This window comes from Ornithorhynchus anatinus, chromosome X1 (genome assembly GCF_004115215.2).
Source record: "Ornithorhynchus anatinus isolate Pmale09 chromosome X1, mOrnAna1.pri.v4, whole genome shotgun sequence".
In the NCBI taxonomy this organism is placed as follows: domain Eukaryota; kingdom Metazoa; phylum Chordata; class Mammalia; order Monotremata; family Ornithorhynchidae; genus Ornithorhynchus; species Ornithorhynchus anatinus.
The window spans coordinates 65,707,500-65,729,208 of NC_041749.1; the positions used below are offsets into that span (position 1 = coordinate 65,707,500).

Below are 21,709 nucleotides of genomic sequence, written 5' to 3' on the forward strand. Positions count from 1 at the left end.
GGGAGGAGGTGTTACTTCCCTTCCCATTGTTGTTAGCTGAACTGAAATTCAATCTCTGATCATTCAAGAATTGGGTTGGTAATTTGTTCAGGCAGTTCCTGGTTGGGGGAGTAGGGTAGTGGCTGCAGTTTTAATTACTTATTTCTGCCATTCATGTGTTATGCGATGGAAAGAGCACGGACTTGGAAGTCAGAGGCCATGGGTTTGAATCCCAGCTCTGCCATTTAGCTGTGTGACTGTGGGCAAGTCACTTCACTTCTCTATGCCTCAGTTACCTCATCTGTAAAATGGGGATTATGACTGTGAGCCTCATGTGGGACAACGTGATTACCCTGTATACCCCAGCACTTAGAACAGTGCTCTGCACATAGTAAGGCTTAACAAATACCAACATTATTATTATTATTATTGTTATATTCATACCTGTTGCTCAGAATCCCCCCTCCCCAATTGACTGACCAAGTTCCTATGCCAGTTTCCATAGAATCCATGTTGGGATTTTAGTTCAGCCAGTAGGAAGTAGAACAATGACAACAGCCATTTGTACTTGCCTTACTGCTGGGGCTCCTCCAGTCCTCTAAGTGCAGAGGAGGGTTCTGTGAGTAAGCATTTCTGTCTGACTGTGAAGGTTAATCTTTGGTTGTGAGAGGTAAAGGGAAGTGGTGGGGAGTTGGGGAAGTTTCAGGAGCAGAAGCCAAGAGGGACTCAAAGGGAGCCAGAGGAAGAAGAGGGAAGTAAAAGAGGTAGGTAATCTGGGTGGAAACTAGTTATTTCTACCAGAAGATAAATTTGAAAATCTTAAGCAGGAAGAAGGATGTGTATGGAGGCAAGTCAAATTGGTAAGCACCTCAAAATAAAAGAGAGCAGCAGACTGGTGTTTAGAAGTAAATAAAGAATGGACTTCTGACCTCACTGAAGAAATTGCCTTCTTAATCAATGGCTCTCAGGGGCCAGGGGGGACCTTCAGTGAACAGTCTTGCTTAAGGAATAGGTAAGAATTCTGTTCCATAGAGAACAGAAGAAGATTTGGAGTTTCTGTGAATTTAGGAAGAGATTTCTGCAGTATTCTATAATGGGAGATTGACATAGCATCAAATGGTTTGACAATTATGTGGTGAATGTGGGCCGTGTACATAGTCAAATGAAATGATTTAAGCGAACAGTGTACTAGACCTTTTTTTAATCCATTATCAGGAGGTCTACTAAAGAAGTATGCATCCTTTACCAGCAGAATGTAAAGCCTGGGAGGGCAGAGATCATGTCTACTAATTCTAAGGTATTCTCTTAAGTGCTAGAGCAGTACTCTGCACATAGTAACCACTCAATAAATACTATCAATTCACATGGTTTCAGAATCCAGTTAATTTAAGATTAAACCTTCCACACTTGTGTCTCCTTTGGTCAGAAAATTATCTGGGTAATGTGAAGCTGCTAGGATGATCTCAGAGAAATAATTTTTTTTGCTGACCTCCACCACCCATCAACAATGTACTGGTTCCTATAAGAGAACCCCCTCCCAAAAGTGAAGGGACCATCATCCTGGTGTAATTACCAATCCAAGAAAGAGGTGACATCTAAAGAGGTCCACAAGAATAGTTTACTGGCTCGCCTTTACATTGGTGAATGGGCCAGTGGATTCTGCCTTGCAGAGCAAAGATTATCAACCCCCTGATGCCTTTCTTACTCCCTCAAGCCCCTCCATGATTCCTCCAAAAAGTTGGCTTCATCACCTAGGATGCCACTCTGCAATATTACTGAAGTGTTTCTGCATATTTCGAAAGTCTGTGAAATTGTAGAAAAGTCATGATCAGATCAGCTAGTATGATATGTGTTTGGGGATATTTTCTGATTGTCCAGAAAAGGACAGGGGAGATTTCCCCACCCTATCACTTTTCTCATTATCAACAATCTTCTTGGCGATGATGGGGTTATCTTTTCCTGTTGCAGCCCTATTATTATTACTCTGTTGTGCTTGTAACTGCACTGATCCTCTCTCTTTCTGTGTTCTGTTTACTATCGTGCTGCTACCGGTACTTGCCCTGTTCCCATAATTCAGCTTTTTCTGGTACTTGCTGTAACTGGCCACCACACCCTTTCCTGCTGCTCTTTCCAGTATTCCTCAATACATCCTGTGTAAATACCCCAACATCAACCACATGACAACCCCTCCCCCAACCTCACTGCTGTCCACTGTAACAAACTTTATGAAAACTGTCATCTCAAACTCTCTTGAGTTCAAGTAAGGTGACTTGTGCCCAAAATAAATTTGCCTCCATAGAAGAAACCTAAATTAATATAGTTTCCAAACAGACTTTGCTCCCCCAGATCATTTAGAATTGCTTCCAATGAATGTGCTTTTCATTGAATATTTTTGTCTCAGAATGGTCAAAATAAGTTGAAATACCTTCAAAGATAGCCATTTTCTAGTATACTTGTTCTAAATTTTTGTAACTGTGATCTTGAATTGGGACAACCTCTATGCACTGTTTGTGGCCTAGTGGACAAAGCATGGGCTTGGAAATCAAAAAACATGGATTGTAATTCCAGCTTTGCCACAGGCCTGCTAGGTCCACACTTGATAAATTCCACAATTATTAATTAGAGGACTTCAGGGCCACCTCAGTTCCAGTCTCAGTCCCAGCCTCAGCCTGGTCTCCAGGACCTGGCACAGTCAGTCAATAAGTCAATGGTATTTATTGAGTATGTACTGTGTGCTGAGCACTTGAGAGAATACAGTTCAACAGAGTTCATAGATATATTTCCTGTCCGCAGAGGGCTTACAGTTTAGAGGGGGAGACATGCATTAAAATTACGGCTAAGTACATACATGCTGTGGGACTGAGGGTAAGTTGACTAGAGAAGTACCATGGTTTAGTGGAAAGATCATGAGCCTGGGAGTCACAGGACCTGGGTTCTAACTATGTCTTCACCATATATCTAATGTGTGACCTTGGGAAAGTCACTTCACTTCTCTGTGCCTCAGTTCCCTCATCTGCAAAATGGGAATTCAATGCCCTCCCTTCTACTGAATCTGTGAGTCCCAAGTGAGACCTGATTATCTTGTATCTACCCCAGTACTCAGTACAGTGCTTGGCATGTAGGAAGTGCTTTTTAATGGTATTTGTTAAGTGCTTACTATATCTCAGACACTATACCAAGTTCTGAGGTAGACACAAGCTAATCAGAGTGGACACAGTCCATGCCCCACATGGAGCTCACATTACTAATCCCCATTTTACAGTTGAGGTAGGTGAGGCACAAAGAAGTGAAATGACTTGTCCAAGGTCACATAGAGGAAAAGTGGCAGAGCTGGGATGAGAACCCAGGTCCTTCTGACTCCCATGCCCATGCCCTTTCCACTAGGCCATGCTGTTCCCCTGAGTGCTTAACAAATACTGCAATTATTATCATGTGCTTAAAGGGTACAGATCCAAGTGCATAGGTGATGCAGAAGGGAGAGAAAATAGGGGAAAGGGGAAATGAGGATTTAGGGAAAGCCTCTTGGAGGAGATGTGATTTTAATAAGGCTTTAGAGGTGGGGAGAGTAGTAATCTGTCTATTTGAAGATAAAGGGAGTTCCCGGGCCAGAGTACATCTGGAGCAGAAGCATCTTACAATGCCTCTGAATTTTCTTATCCAGTCAAGTCATCTCCAGTTCGATTTTCCTCTTATCCAAAGGAACTGACTTGGCTTTTCCTGGTTCTCCTCATTGGCAAAGAGTTTATGTCTCCTACTGGGAGCAAGTTCCAGCTCCTTATATGGCCAGAGGTAGTCCCAATCTCTCTTCCAAGAGTGACCTGTATGTATGAATTAATTCCCAGAAGCCCATGGGGTAATTTAATATGTATGAGCACATATTACATGGGTTAATGCAGATGAAGGCATGTGCCATTGTAAAGAAATAGTGATGGTGCTTAGCAATCAATCATATTTACTGAATGCTTTCTGTGTGAAGAGCACTGTACTAAGCACTTGGGAGAGTAGACAAGAACACCGAAAGGGGATATCAGTCATAGTTTATGTTGTAATACCTCAGTCCTCAGAGACCCGAGGTGGGAGTAGGGGGTGAACCTCCTGAACTTATATATATATATAGTTTTTTGGTTGGGTTCCTAGTCATTTTGGCCCAAGTAGAGCAGCATGAGCCTCTGAAAATTTTACTTGGGACCTCAATCTGCATTCTGGATTCTTTATAACCTCTTTTCAAATTTGAATAAATGCAGCTAGTAGTCTGAAAGAAGAGAGTGCATGTTTCAGTGACCAAAGACCAAAACTATGTTGAAAATCACATACCATATTGCTATACCCCAGTCAGCAATTTTCATTCATTCATTCATTCAATAGTATTTATTGAGCACTTACTATGTGCAGAGTACTGTACTAAGCGCTTGGAATGTACAAATCGGCAACAGATAGAGACAATCCCTGCCCTTTGATGGGCTTACAGTCTAATCGGGGGAGACAGGCAGACAAGAACAGTGGCAATAAATAGAGTCAAGGGGAAGAACATCTCATAAAAACAATGGCAAATAAATAGAATCAGGGTGATGTACATCTCATTAAACAAAATAAATAGGGTGATGAAGATATATACAGTTGAGCAGATGAGTACAGTGCTGAGGGGGTGGACGGGAGAGGGGGAGGAGGAGAGGGAAAGGGGGGAGAAGAGGGTTTAGCTGCAGAGAGGTGAAGGGGGAGTAGAGGGAGCAGAAGGAAAAAGGGGGGAGCTCAGTCTGGGAAGGCCTCTTGGAGGAGGTGAGCTTTAAGTAGAGATTTGAAGAGGGGAAGGGAATTAGATTGTCGGAGGTGAGGAGGGAGGGCATTCCAGGACCGCGGGAGGACGTGGCCCAGGGGTTGGCGGTGGGATAGGCGAGACCGAGGGATGGTGAGGAGGTGGGCGGCAGAGGAGCAGAGCGTGTGGGGTGGGCAGTAGAAAGAGAGAAGGGAGGAGAGGTAGGAAGGGGCAAAGTGATGGAGAACCTTGAAGCCTAGAGGGAGGAGTTTTTGTTTTGAGCGGAGGTTGATAGGCAACCACTGGAGGTGTTTAAGAAGGGGAGTGACATGCCCAGAACGTTTCTGCAGGAGGATGAGCTGGGCAGTGTAGTGAAGAATAGACTGGAGCGGGGCGAGAGAGCAGGAAGGGAGATCAGAGAGAAGGCTGACACAGTAGTCTAGCCGGGATATAACGAGAGCCTGTAGTAGTAAGGTAGCCGTTTGGGTGGAGAGGAAAGGGCGGATCTTGGCGATATTGTAAAGGTGAGACCGGCAGGTCTTGGAAACGGATCGGATGTGTGGGGTGAACGAGAGAGACAAGTCAAAGATGACACCGAGGTTGCGGGCCTGAGAGACGGGAAGGATGGTCGTATCATCCACAGTGATAGGAAAGTCTGGGAGAGGACCGGGCTTGGGAGGGAAGATGAGGAGCTCAGTTTTGGTCATGTTGAGTTTTAGGTGGCGGGCAGACATCCAGGTGGAGACATCCTGGAGGCAGGAGGAGATGCGAGCCTGAAGGGAGGGGGAGAGATGTAGAGCTGTATGTCATCTGCGTAGAGATGGTAGTCAAAGCCGTGAGAGCGAATGAGTTCACCAAGGGAGTGAATTTTAAATAGTTCCATTCAAATAAAATGCTAAGTGAAAGAACACAAAATAATAATAGTGGTATTTTAGTGCTAAGTCACTTGTCACAAGTAAGTGCTAGGGTAAATACAAGATTAATCAGGTTGGACATAGTCCTTGTCCCACCTGGGGTTCACAGTTTGAGTAGGAGAGAGACAAGGTATTGAATCTCTATCTTACAGATGAAGAAACTGAGACACAGAGACATTATGTGACTTGCGCAGGCCATTCAGCAGGAAAATGGCAGAACCAGGACCAGAACACAGGTTCTCTGACTTCCAAGTCCATATTAACTTCTGCTAATGTATTGGAAAATGGTGATTACAACACAACAAATATAGTTACATAATCAGATAGCAATGTGAATAAGTACCAATATTTTTTATTTATTTTTTATGTGTATATGTATAATACAGTACTTAATATTCAAACTTATCTTTCACATACAAGTCACCAAAAAGGCACCTTACCCTAAAACCTCTCCAGGCTAAATTGCCATCATCATCTAATAAATTGAAGTGGGTTTTAATCACTTATCAAGTCAGTCATACTCCCCCAGATGAAAGGGAAAAGAGGGGCTCAAGCCAAGTTGCATTATCTTGACTTATGCCAACATTAAACTTCAGTAGCATTATTGCTCTTGTAAAAGAATATAATGGGGGAATGGCTGTATTTAGAGAGCAATAATAATAATTCTTATTCTTCAAACTCCAAGACCTGTGCCCTTAATAGGCCACCCTGCTTCTTGAAGAGCAATTTTGATATTTCCGAAGTATTTTGACATCACTTGTCTCATAGTTTCACTTGTGAGACAGGAAGAGGTAGATATTATTATGCTTATGTTAGGAATGAGGACACCAAGGTTATAAAGTTTAAGTGACTTGTCAGACTTGCTTTTAAAGGCAGAAATTGGACAAGAGCACAGGTCTCCTGATTCGCAGTACTGTGCCCTTTTTATTCAGCCACTCTGCCACTTAAGATCTAGGTCTGGGACAATCCCTTGTTCTGAGTTTCTGCAGAGTCTTATGAAACTTTGCACGTGGTCATCCGAGGATATGCTGAAAAATCCTTCCTTAGCCTCAATCAATCAATCACTGGTATTTATTGAGCATTTACTGTATGGCGAGTACAGTAAAATAGAGTTGGTAGGCACAATTCCTGCCCCAAAGGAGTCTATAGTCTAGAGGGAGACAGGCATTGAAACAAATTAAAGCTGGGAATTGCCAGGGTGTAAAGATATGTATACATCGTTGTGAGGCTGAGGGTGGGGTGAATATTAAGTGCTTAAAGGGTACAGATCCAAGTGCATATGTGACACAGAAGGGAGAGCTAATAAAGGAAATGAGTACTTAATTGGAGAATAGGAAAGGTGTGATTTTTTTTAGAGTGGTCTTGAAGATAGAGTGGTGGTCTGTCTGTTGGATATGAGGGTGGAGGGGGTTCCAGACCAGAGAAAGTGGACAAGGGGTCAGTGGTGGGATAGATGAGATCAAAGTATTAGTAAATAGTTGGTTGGCATTAGAGGAGTCAAGTGTGCAGGCTGGGTTGTAGTAGAAGATTAGCAAGGTAAGGTAGTAATTATATTTGTTAAATGCTTGCTATGTATCAAGCACTGGTCTAAGCACTGGGGTAAATACAAGTGAATAATGTCAGACACTGTCCCTGAACCACATGGGGCTCACAGTCTGAGTAGGTGGGAGAACACATAAAGTGGGAGGGGAAAAGCTGATTGAATACCATAAAACATATGGTAAGTTGTTTCTGTTCGACATGGAGATAGATGGGCAGCCACTGGAGGTTCTTGAGAAGAGGCGAGACAAGGACTAAACATTTTAGAAATATGATCTGGGCAGCAAGGTGAAATATGGACTGGAGAGAGGAGAGGAAGGGAGGTCAGCAAAGGGGCTGTCGCAGTAATCAAGATGGGAAATGAAAAGTGCTTGGATCAGCATGGCAGTGGTTTGGAGGGAGAGGAAAGCTTCATTCATACTCATAAACAGAAAGATCTAATTATTATACTTCTTTCTTTTAAATTTGTTTTACAGATAAGCAAACAGCAACTACAAACAGTGAAGGATCGTTTCCAAGCGTTTCTCAATGGAGAGACCCAGATTGTGGCTGATGAAGCATTTATGAACGCTGTCCAGAGTTACTATGAGGTAAGACTTTGATGATCTAAGGTATGCACAGGCTAAGCCACAGTTCCTGTTTCAATCAAAGGAATTATTTATCTTGATAAGAAATACTCTATTCCAAGAGCATTAGATTTGGAAGTGAACACAGTGGAAATTAACAAAAATAATAGGAGTAAAAATTGTCATTTCCAATCAACTTTCCAAAAAAATTGAAGAAAATGATGATTTGCTGTAAGCATAAAGACTTGGAGAATTTGCCGGGTAGAATTTATCTTATAAAAATGTTTACACTTTGAGACCTCCATTATGGATCAAACCCTTTTTTCCCCAACGCCCCCCATTTCTTGCCCATAATGACCTGGCCAAATACTCTATTGAGAAAATCAAAACCTTCAGGCATGATCTCCCTAAAATCTCCACTGCTCATTTCCAGTCCTTCCCTCCTGCTGCCCCTTCTTCAACTCTACCATCTTCCTAGCATTATCTTGAGGAAATCTCCTGCCTCCACTCAAAATCTACCCCGTCCACTTTGCCTATGACCCCATCCCTTCATGCCTTATCAAAATGATTACCTCCTCTCTTCTTCCATTTCTGCCATTTTCAATTGTTCACTGGCCAGTGGCTTCTCCTCCACTGCATTCAAACATGCTCATGTCTCCCCTATCCTAAAACAATCCTCCTTTGACCCCACGGCTCCCTCCTAGCATTCCTCTCCAAAATCCTTGAGCGAGTTGTCTACACCCACTGCCTCACTTCCTCTCCTCCAATTCTTTGCTTGATCCTCTACAATCTGGCTTCTCCCCGCTTCATGCCACCAAAACAGCCCTCTAAAAGGTCACCACTGATCTCCTGCCTGCCAAAATCAATGGCCTCTGGTTCATCCTAATCCTCCTCAGCCTCTTAGCTGCCTTCAACACTTGGACCACCCCCATCTCCTGGAAACACTATTTAACCTTGGCTACACTGACACTATCCTGTCCTGGTTCTCCTTCAATCCCTCTGGCCATTCATTCTGTATTTTTTGTGGACTCCTCCTCTGCCTCACACCCGTTAACTGCAGGAGTCCCTCAAGGCTCAGTTTGGGGTCCCCTTCTATTGTCCATCTATACCCACTCCCTCGGAGAACTCATTTGTTCCCATGGATTCAACTGCCATCTCTATGCAGAGAGGGGAATCTCTGCTGTTCAACACCTCTCCCTACTAGTGCTGGATGAAGCGCTAGTAGTAATAAACTTGTTTCTGACTTACCCTTTTAAACACAATGCAGAGTTAGTGAAGTTTTTATTCCACAGAACACATGACCTTCTGACTCCCAGGCCCATCCACTACACCATGATGAGGAGGAACTGGAGCCTAGTGGATATTACTTGTTTATTCATATCAGTGTCTCTCTCCCCATCTAGACTTACAAGCTCATTTTGGGCAAGGAATGCGTCTGCTAATTTCTCTTGTAGTCTCCCAAGCACTTAGAACAGTGGTCTGCACATAGTAAGTGATCAATAAATAACACTGATTGATTGCAGATGTTTCCCAAATCTACATGTACAGCCCTAATCTCCCTCTTTCTCTGTGGTCTCATATTTCCTTCTTCAGGACATCAGGACATCTCTACTTGTATGTCCCACTGACTCCTCAAATTTAATTTGTCCAAAACAGAACTCCTCATATTCCCATTCAAACCCTATCCTCCCCCTACTTCCCCATCAAGTAGGACATCACCACTATCCTCTCTGTCTCATAAACCCATAATCCTGATGTTATCTTCAACTCATTTCTCTCATTCAACCCACATATTCCATCTGTCACCAAATTCTATCAACTCAACCTTCACAACATTGTTAAATCTGCCCTTACCTCTCCTTCCAAATGGCTACCATGTTAATCCAAGCATTTATCCTATCCTGCTTGGACTACTGCATCAGCCTCCTTGCTGTCTATGTCTTCCTGCCTCCTGTCTCGCCACTTCAGGCCACACTTCACTGTACTGCCTGGATCATTTTTCTACAAAACCATTTAGTCAAAGTATTTTCCATTCCTCAAGAACCTCCAGTGGTTGCCCTTCCACCTCTGCATCAAACAGAATCTCCTTAGCATAGGCTTTAAATCATTCAATCACCTTGTTCCCTTCTATCTCACCTCCTTGATTTTCCCAACCCACACACTTCGCTCTTCTATTGCCAACCTACACACTATACTTCAATCTCATCTATCTTGATGTTGATCCCTTATCTATATTCTGCCTTTGGCCTGGAATTCCCTCCCTCTTCATATCTGACATTCACTTTCCCCACCTTCAAAGCCTTATTAAAAACACAGCTCTTTCTATAAAAGCAGCTTGACCTAGTGGAAAGAACACAGATCTGGGAGTCAGAGGACCTGAGTGCTAATCCCAGCTCTGTCAATTGCTTGCTCTGTGACCTGGGGCAAGTCACCTGTCTGTGCTTCAGTTCTCCTATTCTCCCTCCTTCTTGGACTGTGAGCCCAATGTGGGATGGGGACTCTGTCCAACTTAATTGGCTTTTATCTACCCCAGCATTTAGAACATTGTTTGACACATAGTAAGTGCTTAACAAATATCATTTTAAAGAGGACTTCACAACTTAAACCCTTATTTCCTCTTTTCCTACTCCCTTCTGCATCACCCTTGCAGTAGGATTTGCACCCTTTACTCACCCCTCCCTCAGCCACGTAACACTTATTTACATATCTGTAATTTAATTTATTCATATTAATGTCCATCTCCCCCTCTAGACTGTAAATTTATTGTGAGCAGAGAACATATGTACCAACTCTCTTATACTGTACTCTCCCAAGTGCTTAGTAGAGTGCTCTGCAAACAGTAACCACTCAATAAATACAATTTATTGATCACATGCATTATTGGTCATCAAGTTTCTAATATATCACTCAATCTTACTTTTATTATTTTAGTCATTTTATTAACTTAATTAGCTGCAGAGCATTAAATGGTTCCTCAAATTGATCCTAGAAGCCAATGAGGAAGCCATATACATACCTCTTCCTTCTGAGTTATCTTCCACCCTCCGTTCAATGGTTGTGAAAAGAGAAAGTAAGAAAGGAATGAAGAGAGGGCCATTTACCCTCAGTCAGTGGGTTAGTGATGAATTTGTACAATCGGCAAATAAAACATCAGAGTCACCCAAGGTGTTACAAGCAACTCTTTGGTTCCCCCTCTGTAACCATATCCAATTCACCTTCATGTTTAAAGATGGCATCACAGATGGGAGATCATTAGTGTATGTAGAGATATGGCTGGACAAACCAATTCCTGACCAACAATTCCTTCCACACTGGCACATAAGTACTGTACTAAGTGCTTGGGAGAATACATTACAGTGGAGCAGGTAATAATAATAATAATAATGTTGGTATTTGTTAAGCGCTTACTACGTGCAGAGCACTGTTCTAAGCACTGGGGTAGATACAGGATCATCAGGTTGTCCCACATGAGGCTCACAGTCTTCACCCCCATTTTACAGATGAGGGAACTGAGGCACAGAGAAGTGAAGTGACTTGCCCACAGTCACACAGCTGACAAGGGGCAGAGTTGGGAACAGGGGTAATAATAATGTTGGTATTTATTAAGCGCTTACTATGTGCAGAGCACTGTTCTAAGCGCTGGGGGAGATACAGGGTCATCAGGTTGTCCCACATGAGGCTCACAGTCTTCATCCCCATTTTACAGATGAGGGAATTGAAGCACAGAGAAGTGAAGTGACTTGCCCACAGTCACACAGCTGACAAGTGGCAGAGGCGGGATTCGAACCCATGATCTCTGACTCCGAAGCCCAGGCTCTTTCCACTGAGCCACGTAGATATGACTCCTGCCCACAGGGAGCTGTATTTGCTTTTTAATCTAATGTTGCTTTTTTTAGTTTTAATGAAGAGTGTAAATTCTGTTTGGGAAACCAGTTCAGGTAGAAAAGATTAATTTAAGCAGGACACATTTGAGTAAAAATTCCTTTTCAATTCTGTCAGTGAATAGGAATGCAACAGAATAAAGGAGCCAGTTGAGATGAGAAGCATGTATCCAGGAGTACCTCTGTTTGGAGAATCATTCATGAATCATTCATTCATTCGTACAAATTCCCAGATTATTAATCTTAAACTCATTTGACTAAGTAAATTGAAAGAAAGTGCTATTTATGTCTATTTAATTTGGAAATTAATAGTCATCAATGTGCTCATATTTGGAAATAATTATTATACCTATAGTAATGCACGTTTCCCTGTAATGGTTGTGTTTTTTGAAGCAACTGCCTTTTTGTCCTAGTAGATGACCATGTACTGAAAACTCGATACAAATTTAATGCTAATATATGGAACATAAATTAGTAATCTGGGTAAAATAATAATTAGTTAACATTCAAAGTTATATGCAAGATTTGGTGAGCCTGGAGAATTCCATTTCAAAAGGAGGTCAGTCCTTCAGAGAAATTCACTTAAGGGAAATGGATTTGCTTGACTTTGATTACACTAGATTGCCAGCACTTTAGAGAAGAAAAAAATGACCCAAAGTGGAAAAAATAACTTCCCATAAGTGCTCTCCATCCATAGACACACAATTCAGTACAAATCACAATAAGGAAAGCAACGGGTGGAGGCTGGTCATTTGAGGCTGATATTCCACCTGAAACAGATAAAATTTTCTAGTAGTAGAGTTTTCTCAATCTATACATGGAGCCTATAATATGAAAAATGACTCAATCTCCTTCTTCCTCCATATCAAACCCAGATTCATTTTCCACTCCTTTCTTCTAGCACTTGCTAATCCTGGGTATCAGACTTTCATTCATTCATTCATTCAATAGTATTTATTGAGCGCTTACTATGTGCAGAGCACTGTACTAAGCGCTTGGAATGAACAAGTCGGCAACAGATAGAGACAGTCCCTGCCGTTTGATGGGCTTACAGTCTAATCGGGGAAGACGGACAGACAAGAACAATGGCAATAAATAGAGTCAAGGGGAAGAACATCTTGTAAAAACCGATGGCGACTAAATAGAATCAAGGCGATGTACATTTCATTAACAAAATAAATAGGGTAATGGAAATATATACAGTTGAGTGGACAAGTACAGTGCTGAGCGGATGGGAAGGGAGAGGGGGAGGAGCAGAGGGAAAGGGGGAAAAGAGGGTTTAGCTGCGGAGAGGTGAAGGGGGGGTGGTAGAGGGAGTAGAGGGAGAAGAGGAGCTCAGTCTGGGAAGGCCTCTTGGAGGAGGTGAGTTTTAAGTAGGGTTTTGAAGAGGGGAAGAGAATCAGTTTGGTGGAGGTGAGGAGGGAGGGCATTCCAGGACCGCGGGAGGACGTGGCCCAGGGGTCGACGGTGGGATAGGCGAGACCGAGGGACGGTGACTTAACCTTAACTTAACTTAACCTTAACTTAACTTAACTGAGGCACTTAACCTCCTGGGGTATGCCTCCCAATTTGGCCCTGTGTGGCAAATTGCTCTCCTCAGGTTGAGTGAAGTAAAAACTACCATACCCCACTGAAGAGAACCAAAAATGGTACAAAGGGTGACACCAATGAACAGTACTGACAAAATGACAGATCCTGGGTTTGGGGAAACCTACTAGCTCCTGAATTTAGTGAAAACTGTCTAGTTGACAAAAAAAATAGAGCATATTTGTGCTTTCCAAGTAATAGTCATTTATTGAGCCCCTACTGAGTGTCATGCAGTGGGTTATGTTTATGGGAAGTACAACAGAGGCCCAAGATTCCATGCCCACAAGGAACCTACACTCCCAACAGAACTATCTGGTTCCTCAATCAATCACTCTTATTTACTGAGCACTTACTGTGTGCAGAGCACTGTATTAAGTGTTTGGGAGAGTCTTGTCTTATACTGTCGAGTCATCTCCGACCCATAGCGACACCATGGACACATCTCTCCCAGAATGCCTCACCTCAATCTGCAGTCATTCTGGTAGTAGATCAGCATCAGTTTTTTAGTACTCATCTGAAATAGTTTGTACTTTTAAACCTTCTTTCCCCTATTTCCTGCATCTTCCTTTCTCATCCTCCACATATACATCCAGCTCCAGGCTTGCATAAAACTCATGGAAAAGGAGGGGCAGAGTCAGAGGGTGCAGCCTAGCCAGCCAGTTGGAGGTCACCAAGAGTAGCAATGTGATTCAACAGTGATTAGAAAGGGTGCAAAACTTTCTCCTCCTACCAGCTGAAGTCGTTTAAGGAGCTGAATATGTAGCTGATTAACATTAGATTAATTCTTAGGTAAACAGAGTGATGTTTATGTCTAGTCAAATGAAGATGTTATTGGACTAAAAATCCAGTAGGATCAGTTAGAAAAATGTCTAAAACTATTACTCAGATAATGCTCAGTGATATAGTAGACCCAACATGTATAGTTACCACTATTTAATCAGTACTTATTGAGCACTTACTGTGTGCTCTGCAGAGCACTATACTAAGCGCTTGGGAGACTACAATATAATAGTATTTCCTGACCACAACGAGCTTACAGTCCACCCGAGCTTAGAGTCAGGACATGTTTCCCCACTCCTCCAGAAACTCCAGTGGTTGCCCATCCACCTTCGCATCAAACAAAAACTCATCATTGGCTTTAAAGCCCTCAGTCACCTTGTCCCCTCCTACATCACTTCACTACTCTCCTACTACAACCCAGCCCATACACCTGGCTCTTCTAATGCCAATTTTCGTACTGTACCTTGATCTCATTTATCTCGCCACTGACTCCTTGCCCACATCCTGCCTCTGGCCTAGAACACCCTCCCTCCTCAAATCTGACTATCTATCTGACTATTACTCTCCCCTCTTCAAAGTCTTATTGAAGGCACACCTTCTTCAAGAGACCTTCCCTGATTAAGTCCTCCTTTTCTCTTCTCCCACTCCCTTCTGTGTTGCCCTGACTTGCTCCCTTTATTCATCCTCCTCCCACCCCACAGTACTTATGTACATATCTGTAATTTATTGATTTATATTAATATTTGTGTCCCCCTTGAGCCCATAAGCTCATCGTGGGCAGGGAATGTGTATGGTTATTGTTATATGGTACTCTCCCAAGTGCGTAGTACAGTGCTCTGAACTCAGTAAGCACTCAATAAATACGATTGAATGAATTAATAGATCTCTGATTTTTATGACAAATCTGTGTCTTCACAAGTAGTTTCAATTGTTGATATCAGTAGATGCTACTGAGAACCTTAAAGTAAGTTCCAAGTGTATCTCAGCCTCAGAAACAAAACCACTATAGTTTAAGTAGCAAGAATTGAACTATGCTAATTGGGCAGATAAAAATAAAAATCCCAATTTTTTCCAGTATTTTGAACAATAATCAATTTCCAGTCCCCACTTTCAGAGCCCTTCCCATCCCAAACTTGATTTCTATGTAATCTTTCCCAGACTATCAGAGAGCTAGGAAGCACCTCAAGAATTTGGTCCAAATCTCTACCTTTCTCCAAAATCACCCAGGGCAAAAAAACCCATAACTTTCCTTCCTAACATGTTCTTTCTTTCATTCATTCATTCATTCATTCATTCATTCATTCATTCATTCATTCATTCAATCATATTTATTGAGCACTTACTGTGTGCAGAGAAATGTATTAAGCTCTTGGAAAATACAGTTCGGCAACAGATAGAGACAATCCCTACCCAACAAAGGGCTCACAGTCTAGAATAGGGAGACAGGCAACAAAACAAGTAGACAGGCATCAATACCATCAAAATAGGTAAACAGAATCATAGATATATACACATCATTAATAAAATAGAGTAATAAATAATATATATGAATATCCGCAAGTGCTGTGGGGAGGGGAAGGGGGTAGAGCAGAGGGAAGGAGTGGGGGGAATGGGGAGGGAAGGAGGGGCAGAGGGAAAGGAAGGGCTCAGTCTGGGAAGGCCTTTAGGAGGAAGTGAGCTCTCAGTAGGGCTTTGAAGAGGGGAAGAGAGTTAGTTTGGCGGATGTGAGGAGGGTCAGTGGTAGGACGTGGGCCAGGGGTTGACAGCGGGACAGGTGAGAATGAGGCACAGTGAGGAGGTTAGTGGCAGAGGAGTGGAGAGTGTGTGGTGGGCTTAAATGGAGAGAAGGGAGGTGAGGTAAGTGGGGGCAAGGTGATGGAGAGCTTTGAAGCCAATAGTGAGGAGTTTTGCTTCATACGAAGGTCGATAGGCAGCCACTGGAGATTTTTGAGGAGCGGAGTGACATGCTAAAGATGAACTTCATTCAACAGAAATCACTTCTGCTTCTGCTTAAACCAATTGCCTCTTGTTTGGTCCCCAGTGGATGTGGCCAACAGATTGGAATCTTTCTCATGAAAACCCTTTATAAACTTGAAGGGGATTTGTCATGTTTATTGAGAAACTCCTTATAGTTTTCTGCTCCAGTCTGACAACCCCACCCTCAATGTTTTTCAACCCATTTATCTTTTTTTTTTGCTTTTTTGTAGATCCTGCCCAGTTTCTACAAAACCTACCTTAAATATGGTTGCCAAAATTGGACAGAATGCTCTAATAAAGATCTGGCCAGTGCACAGGAAACTAGAAATAATAAGCTTTGTACTTCAAAACAATACTCCTGTTAACATAGGTCAGGAATAGGCTTTTAATAATGCTACTAAATTAATGATTCATATTCAGTTTATAATTGACTTATCACCATCGGGTTTCTATCAGCTATACTAATGCTGTGCCATTTTCCTCATCCTCTGTTGGTATTTTTTATTTTATCACTGGCTTCTATTGAATTTCACTCTTTTGTAGGACCATTTTTCCAGTTAATCCAATAATATTTTGAATTTCATTCCTGTTTTCCAAAGTCTTAGCAACCTCATCCATTGTAGTAACATCTTCAAATTGGGTGAACATAGATAATGATATATAATTTAATTATTCAAGCAACTCCTGGGGCACTTTTTGTCTTGGAATCGATCAGTGGTGTTCATAGATTGCTTTCTGTATGCAGAGCACTGTGCTAAGCACTTGGAAGAATACAATACAATAGAGTTGGTAGACATGAACTCTGCCCTCAAAGAGTTTACAATCTAGCAGGGGAGACATATTAAAATACATTACAGGTAAGGGAAGCAACTGAGGAAGGATATGTGCACAGATGCTGTGAGGGTGGGGATAGGGGAAGTAGCTAAGTGCTTAGGGCTGGGACTGAATGCAAGGGAGAGGTAGTAAGAGGGAAAATAAAGTGGAGGATGCAAGATTAGGCAAGAGTGGCTCCTTGGAGGAGATGTAATGTTTTTCAGGGCTTTGAAGGTGGGAAAGAGTGATGGTCTGTCACCATATGGAGGGGCAAGGAGTTCCAGCAAGGAGGGAGGAAATGGACAAAGGATTGATGGTGGATAAAATGAGAGGGCTGATGTGTCTTGGGATGCTGGAATTGAATTGGGGAAGGCTTGTTGGAGGAGATGAGTAATCAGTGGAGCATCCAAGTAGAGATGTCCTGAAGGCAGAAGGAAATATGAGACTGCAGAAAAGTAGCGAGATCAGGGCTGCAGGTGTAGATTTGGGAATCATACATACAGAGATGGTAGTTGAAGACATGGGAGCGAATGAGTTCTTTAAGGGAGTGGGTGTAGATGGACACTAGAAGGGGACCCAGAACTGAACACTGAGGGACTCCCACAGTTAGGGGGTGGGAGACAGAGGAGGTATCCATAAAAAAGACTGAGAATGAGCATCCAGTAGGGTAGGTACCTAACCAATAGGTTAGGTGTAGGTGGTGTGGACAAAAACAGTGGGGCCAGATGCTAATGATATTATTTCAGCCTCATTGGTTTCAGTTTGCCTGCAAACCTGGATTCAGTCACTTATTTTCTCTTTCTGCCTGTTAGCCACAGAGGGCACAGGCAACTTTGAGGAGAGAATATAGGCTGCTGAGCTCACATCACTTGAAGTTGCAAATGCACTTGAATCATGATGAATCTAGACTTGAGAGGGTCAAGAATAAGGCCCAACTTTTCCTATCAAGACAGCATAGGTCTTCTTTAATCTGATGGTTGTGGGATTGACCTGGTTGCAATTCTGCACAAAGACGAGCAGCTGGTTAATCCTTTAATCTCTACAGTGGTATTTTGGTAGGCTATAAGCTATTTACTGACTGTCACACCCAGACAGCTAGGATAAAGGAAGAAAGCTCACTCTCCTCCTCGTCCCCCAGTGAATTTTTGTGCTTTGGCTCTAGAAATTTTGGGTTAAATTTTGGAAACTTTTGCTGCTACTGTGACTCCCTCAGCAAATGGAAGAGTAGATTTTGCAATCAAATCAGTCATGTTCCCTGTTTCCCAAAAGACTCGCAGTCAAAGAAGGAGGGAGAATAGGTATTTGGTATTTATCCTCATTTTACATTGGGGGAAAATTAGCCACAGCGAGTGTGTGACTTGCCCAAAAAGACACAAATAAGTGGCAGAGCTGATACTAGAACCTAGCTCTCCCAACTCCCAGTCCTGTGCACTTTCTACTGCCTCCCAGTACTTGGAGCACTAGCAGTATAAAGCATCTTTAGAGAAAATGTTCCCACATTTTCTCCCTGAAATTTGAGATTCAATTCAATTTTCAGATATTTCTGTGACTAAGCTCAGTGAGACAAGTGACTTTCGTTCCCCTCTGACAGGTTCCTTCAGTTCTGAAAATACAACAAGAGGGTGCTAGATTGTGAGGGGTTAATTTGAACAATTTCCCAGGTTAGATTTTTTTTTCCTCTCTTGAGAAAACAAAAATTTGTTAGGAAATAGAGACATATTCCCCTAGAGAGAAATTCAGAACTGTCATTACGAAGTAATGGAGATTCATCCTAGCCTTTGACTATCCTATTGATAAATTCCATTCACATCCAGGTTATTGCATTTTCTCTTCACTCTCCATCTCCATAATATAAGAATTGTGGTCCTTCTATGAAGAAGGCTTTTTTGAGGGAGTTTTACCTGTCTCCCCTGTTGAACTGTAAGATCCTTGAGGACAGGGATTGTGTCATCCAAATATACTGTCCTCTCCTGAGGAGTTAGTAGAGTGCTCTGCACAAAGTAAGCATTCAGTAAATACCATTGATTGATTGATCACTATTAAATGAAACAACAACTTGGTGATGCTCCCTATAAGCTTTCCTTAATATGATGGGTTTGGAAACATGGATCGTTTGGAGGACACCCAGATAGAGCCCAAAGATCCTTTTGACATTTCCAGATCAACATGGAGTTGGGGAACATTCAAATCAAGTAAAGCCTTAAGTTTCTCCACCAGAGCCTTCATCCAGAAATTCAACTTTCACTGGTTTGCCCCCAGAGCTTCTCATTACCGATTCATAGCAAAAGGCATAGTTGAAATATGAAGAAGAAATAAATCTGAATAGGTAAGAGACCAATCCCATTTCTTACAGAGGAGAAAGCTTTAAAATCATTTTCCAAATAATATTAAAGAGAACACAGATATCTCCATATACATTATAAGTACAAGATGCATTCCCCGCTTATAATCTAATGTGATGTTAAGTTCCCCTTTATGAACTTGAGTTGAACTAGCTGTCAAATGCCTCATCTGAAAATGACTGTCAGCATTTTGGCTTCCAAACTAAAGACCCCGAGGTTGTTATTTTGCTATCAGATCTGCCATGTTTCCAGGTTGCTCTTCGCTTTTTAATTATTGACAACTCACAGATATAGCATTCATACTGCACAGCTTGTTCCAAATGTCTTCATGTTATTCTCATGTCATAAATAAAACAGTACCTTGTTCTCACCAGGCAACCCGAGTCCTACTCTTTGAGCAAAAGCAAAAGCAACCCAACTAAAATTGTTACTCTTGTTCCCTCACACCCAGGAGACTTGATCTCCCTGGTATTTTCTGACCTTTATTTTGATTTTTAAGACAATCTTTCTGTGTCTTGCTCATCCTGTATAGTGCAGATATTTTGGACATGCTTATCTTAATGCAGTAATAATTCTAAGCACTAATACTGTTATAATTGCAGCTACCTTAGAATAAACAACTCTGCCTATGGTGGTTTGTGAGATGACCATCACCACTGGAGGAGGAAAGTGGGAAAATGTTTTGCCTCTTCTACTTATATCTACATTATTATTACATCTACATAGCTATAGAAAGATATAAAGACTGTATTTCACTGGGCTTCCGATTCTCTACTTCAAAGATTTGTGAGCAAAAATAGCCAACTCTCAATTATTCTGAGGCTAATTATCCCAGTGTCTGTCCTCTCCCCCACCTGTTGAGCATTTCCTTGCTCATTAGCACTCCCACAAAAGATGAAGGGAGAGTCAGTAATATACAAGTTAGTCCATTTTGCTGTTTCCCAGCAGTTTGGGCCAAAGGTTTGTCTGTCAGAAACCAGCAAAATACATTTTTATTCAGTTTAGTGTCACTGAACACAAAGAGAATACATTCAGAAACAGGCCCAATCCCTTTAACCCAAGAGTTTTTGATCTTTTCTGGGAGAAGAGGTTGAAGCTATCAACTAGAATGAGTTGGGAAGGGGGGGTAAATATTGGATTTCTTTTATCCATGCAACTCCTGCCTCCCCTGTTAGCATGGGTAATTAAGAATTGATTGAACTGTGATGGCTGTAAGAAGGCTCAAGAGACATTTTAACCACTTCCAATAAATTGTAACTCCATTTATAGCAGTGAGGGAGGAAGCATCAGGGAAGAACAGGAGAACAAAGGGAAAAAGAAAGGAAATAGTAGATCCCTACTAACTTCCTTCATGGTCCTTCCTCAAGCTCCTTTTCTCTCAATTCATTTTCTCATAAAATGCAACAAGGAGACAGGGACCAAGATATCCAATTAAGACTAGAGAAGCTTCAGTAACAGAAAGTAGTCCCTCGAGACTCAGTCTGGCTTTCCTCCTATTCTGCATTTATATCCACTCCTATGGCTTCAACTACCATCTCTACATGGATGACTCCCAAATCTGCCTCTCCAGCCCTGACCTCTCTCCTTCTCTGTAGTCTCATATTTCCTCCTACCTTCAGGACATCTCCATTTGGCTATCCTGCCCAACACCTCAAAACTAACAAATCAAAAACAGAACTCTTCATCTTCCCACCCAAAACCCTCTCCTCCCCAATGGCTTTCCCATCACTTCAACAACACCACCACTTTCCTTGTCACACAAGACTGCAACCTTGGCATTGTCCTCGACTCATCTTTCTCCTTCAACCTGCATATTCAGGCACTCACCAAATCTTGTCCCTTCTATCTTCCCAGCTCTAGAATCCACCCCTTCTCTTCCATCCAAACTGCTGCAATGCAGATCCAAGCACCTGTCAGTCATTCATTCAATCATATTTATTGAGCACTTATTGTGTGCAGAGCACTGTACTAAGCACTTGGGAGAGTACAATACAATAATAAACAGACACATTCCCTGCCCACAGTGAGCTTACATTCTAGAAGTCCCAGGATGCTCTGGGGGACAAAAACAAAATAATAAACTATTTACTGTGGGTGGACAATGACAGACAGGGACTATATACACCTTGATTATTATTTCTTTCAATTCTTGTCTTTCTCAGGTGTTTCTGAAAAGTGACCGTGTGGCCCGGATGGTGCAGAGTGGAGGATGCTCTGCCAATGACTCCCGAGAAGTGTTCAAGAAGCACATTGAGAAGAGAGTGCGCAGCCTGCCAGAGATAGATGGTCTCAGCAAGGAGACAGTACTAAGCTCTTGGATGGCCAAGTTTGATGCCATCTACCGAGGAGAGGAGGACCCACGAAAGCAGCAGGCCAGGATGACAGCAAGTGCTGCCTCTGAGCTGATCCTAAGCAAAGAGCAACTCTACGAGATGTTTCAGAACATCCTGGGGATCAAGAAATTTGAACATCAGCTCTTATACAATGCCTGTCAGGTAAGTCTGCCAACATCTGTGCAGTCCACATTTATTCCACATGTAGATAGGTTGTGGTGCCCCATATCTAGACTATCTTAATT

At 42.3% G+C, this 21,709-nt stretch overlaps 1 protein-coding gene across 17 annotated transcripts in view; it reads left to right on the top strand.

Moving 5' to 3' along the window:
* The window catches only part of CADPS (calcium dependent secretion activator), a 495,043-nt gene that overhangs the window by 84,877 nt on the left and 388,457 nt on the right, over positions 1-21,709 (top strand). For all 17 annotated transcript variants that reach the window (XM_029051421.2, XM_029051416.2, XM_029051412.2 and 14 more), the window contains 2 exons: positions 7,662-7,775; positions 21,294-21,626. In XM_029051421.2, the coding sequence (XP_028907254.1) occupies positions 7,662-7,775; positions 21,294-21,626 (447 nt within the window). The remainder of the gene's footprint in view (positions 1-7,661; positions 7,776-21,293; positions 21,627-21,709) is intronic.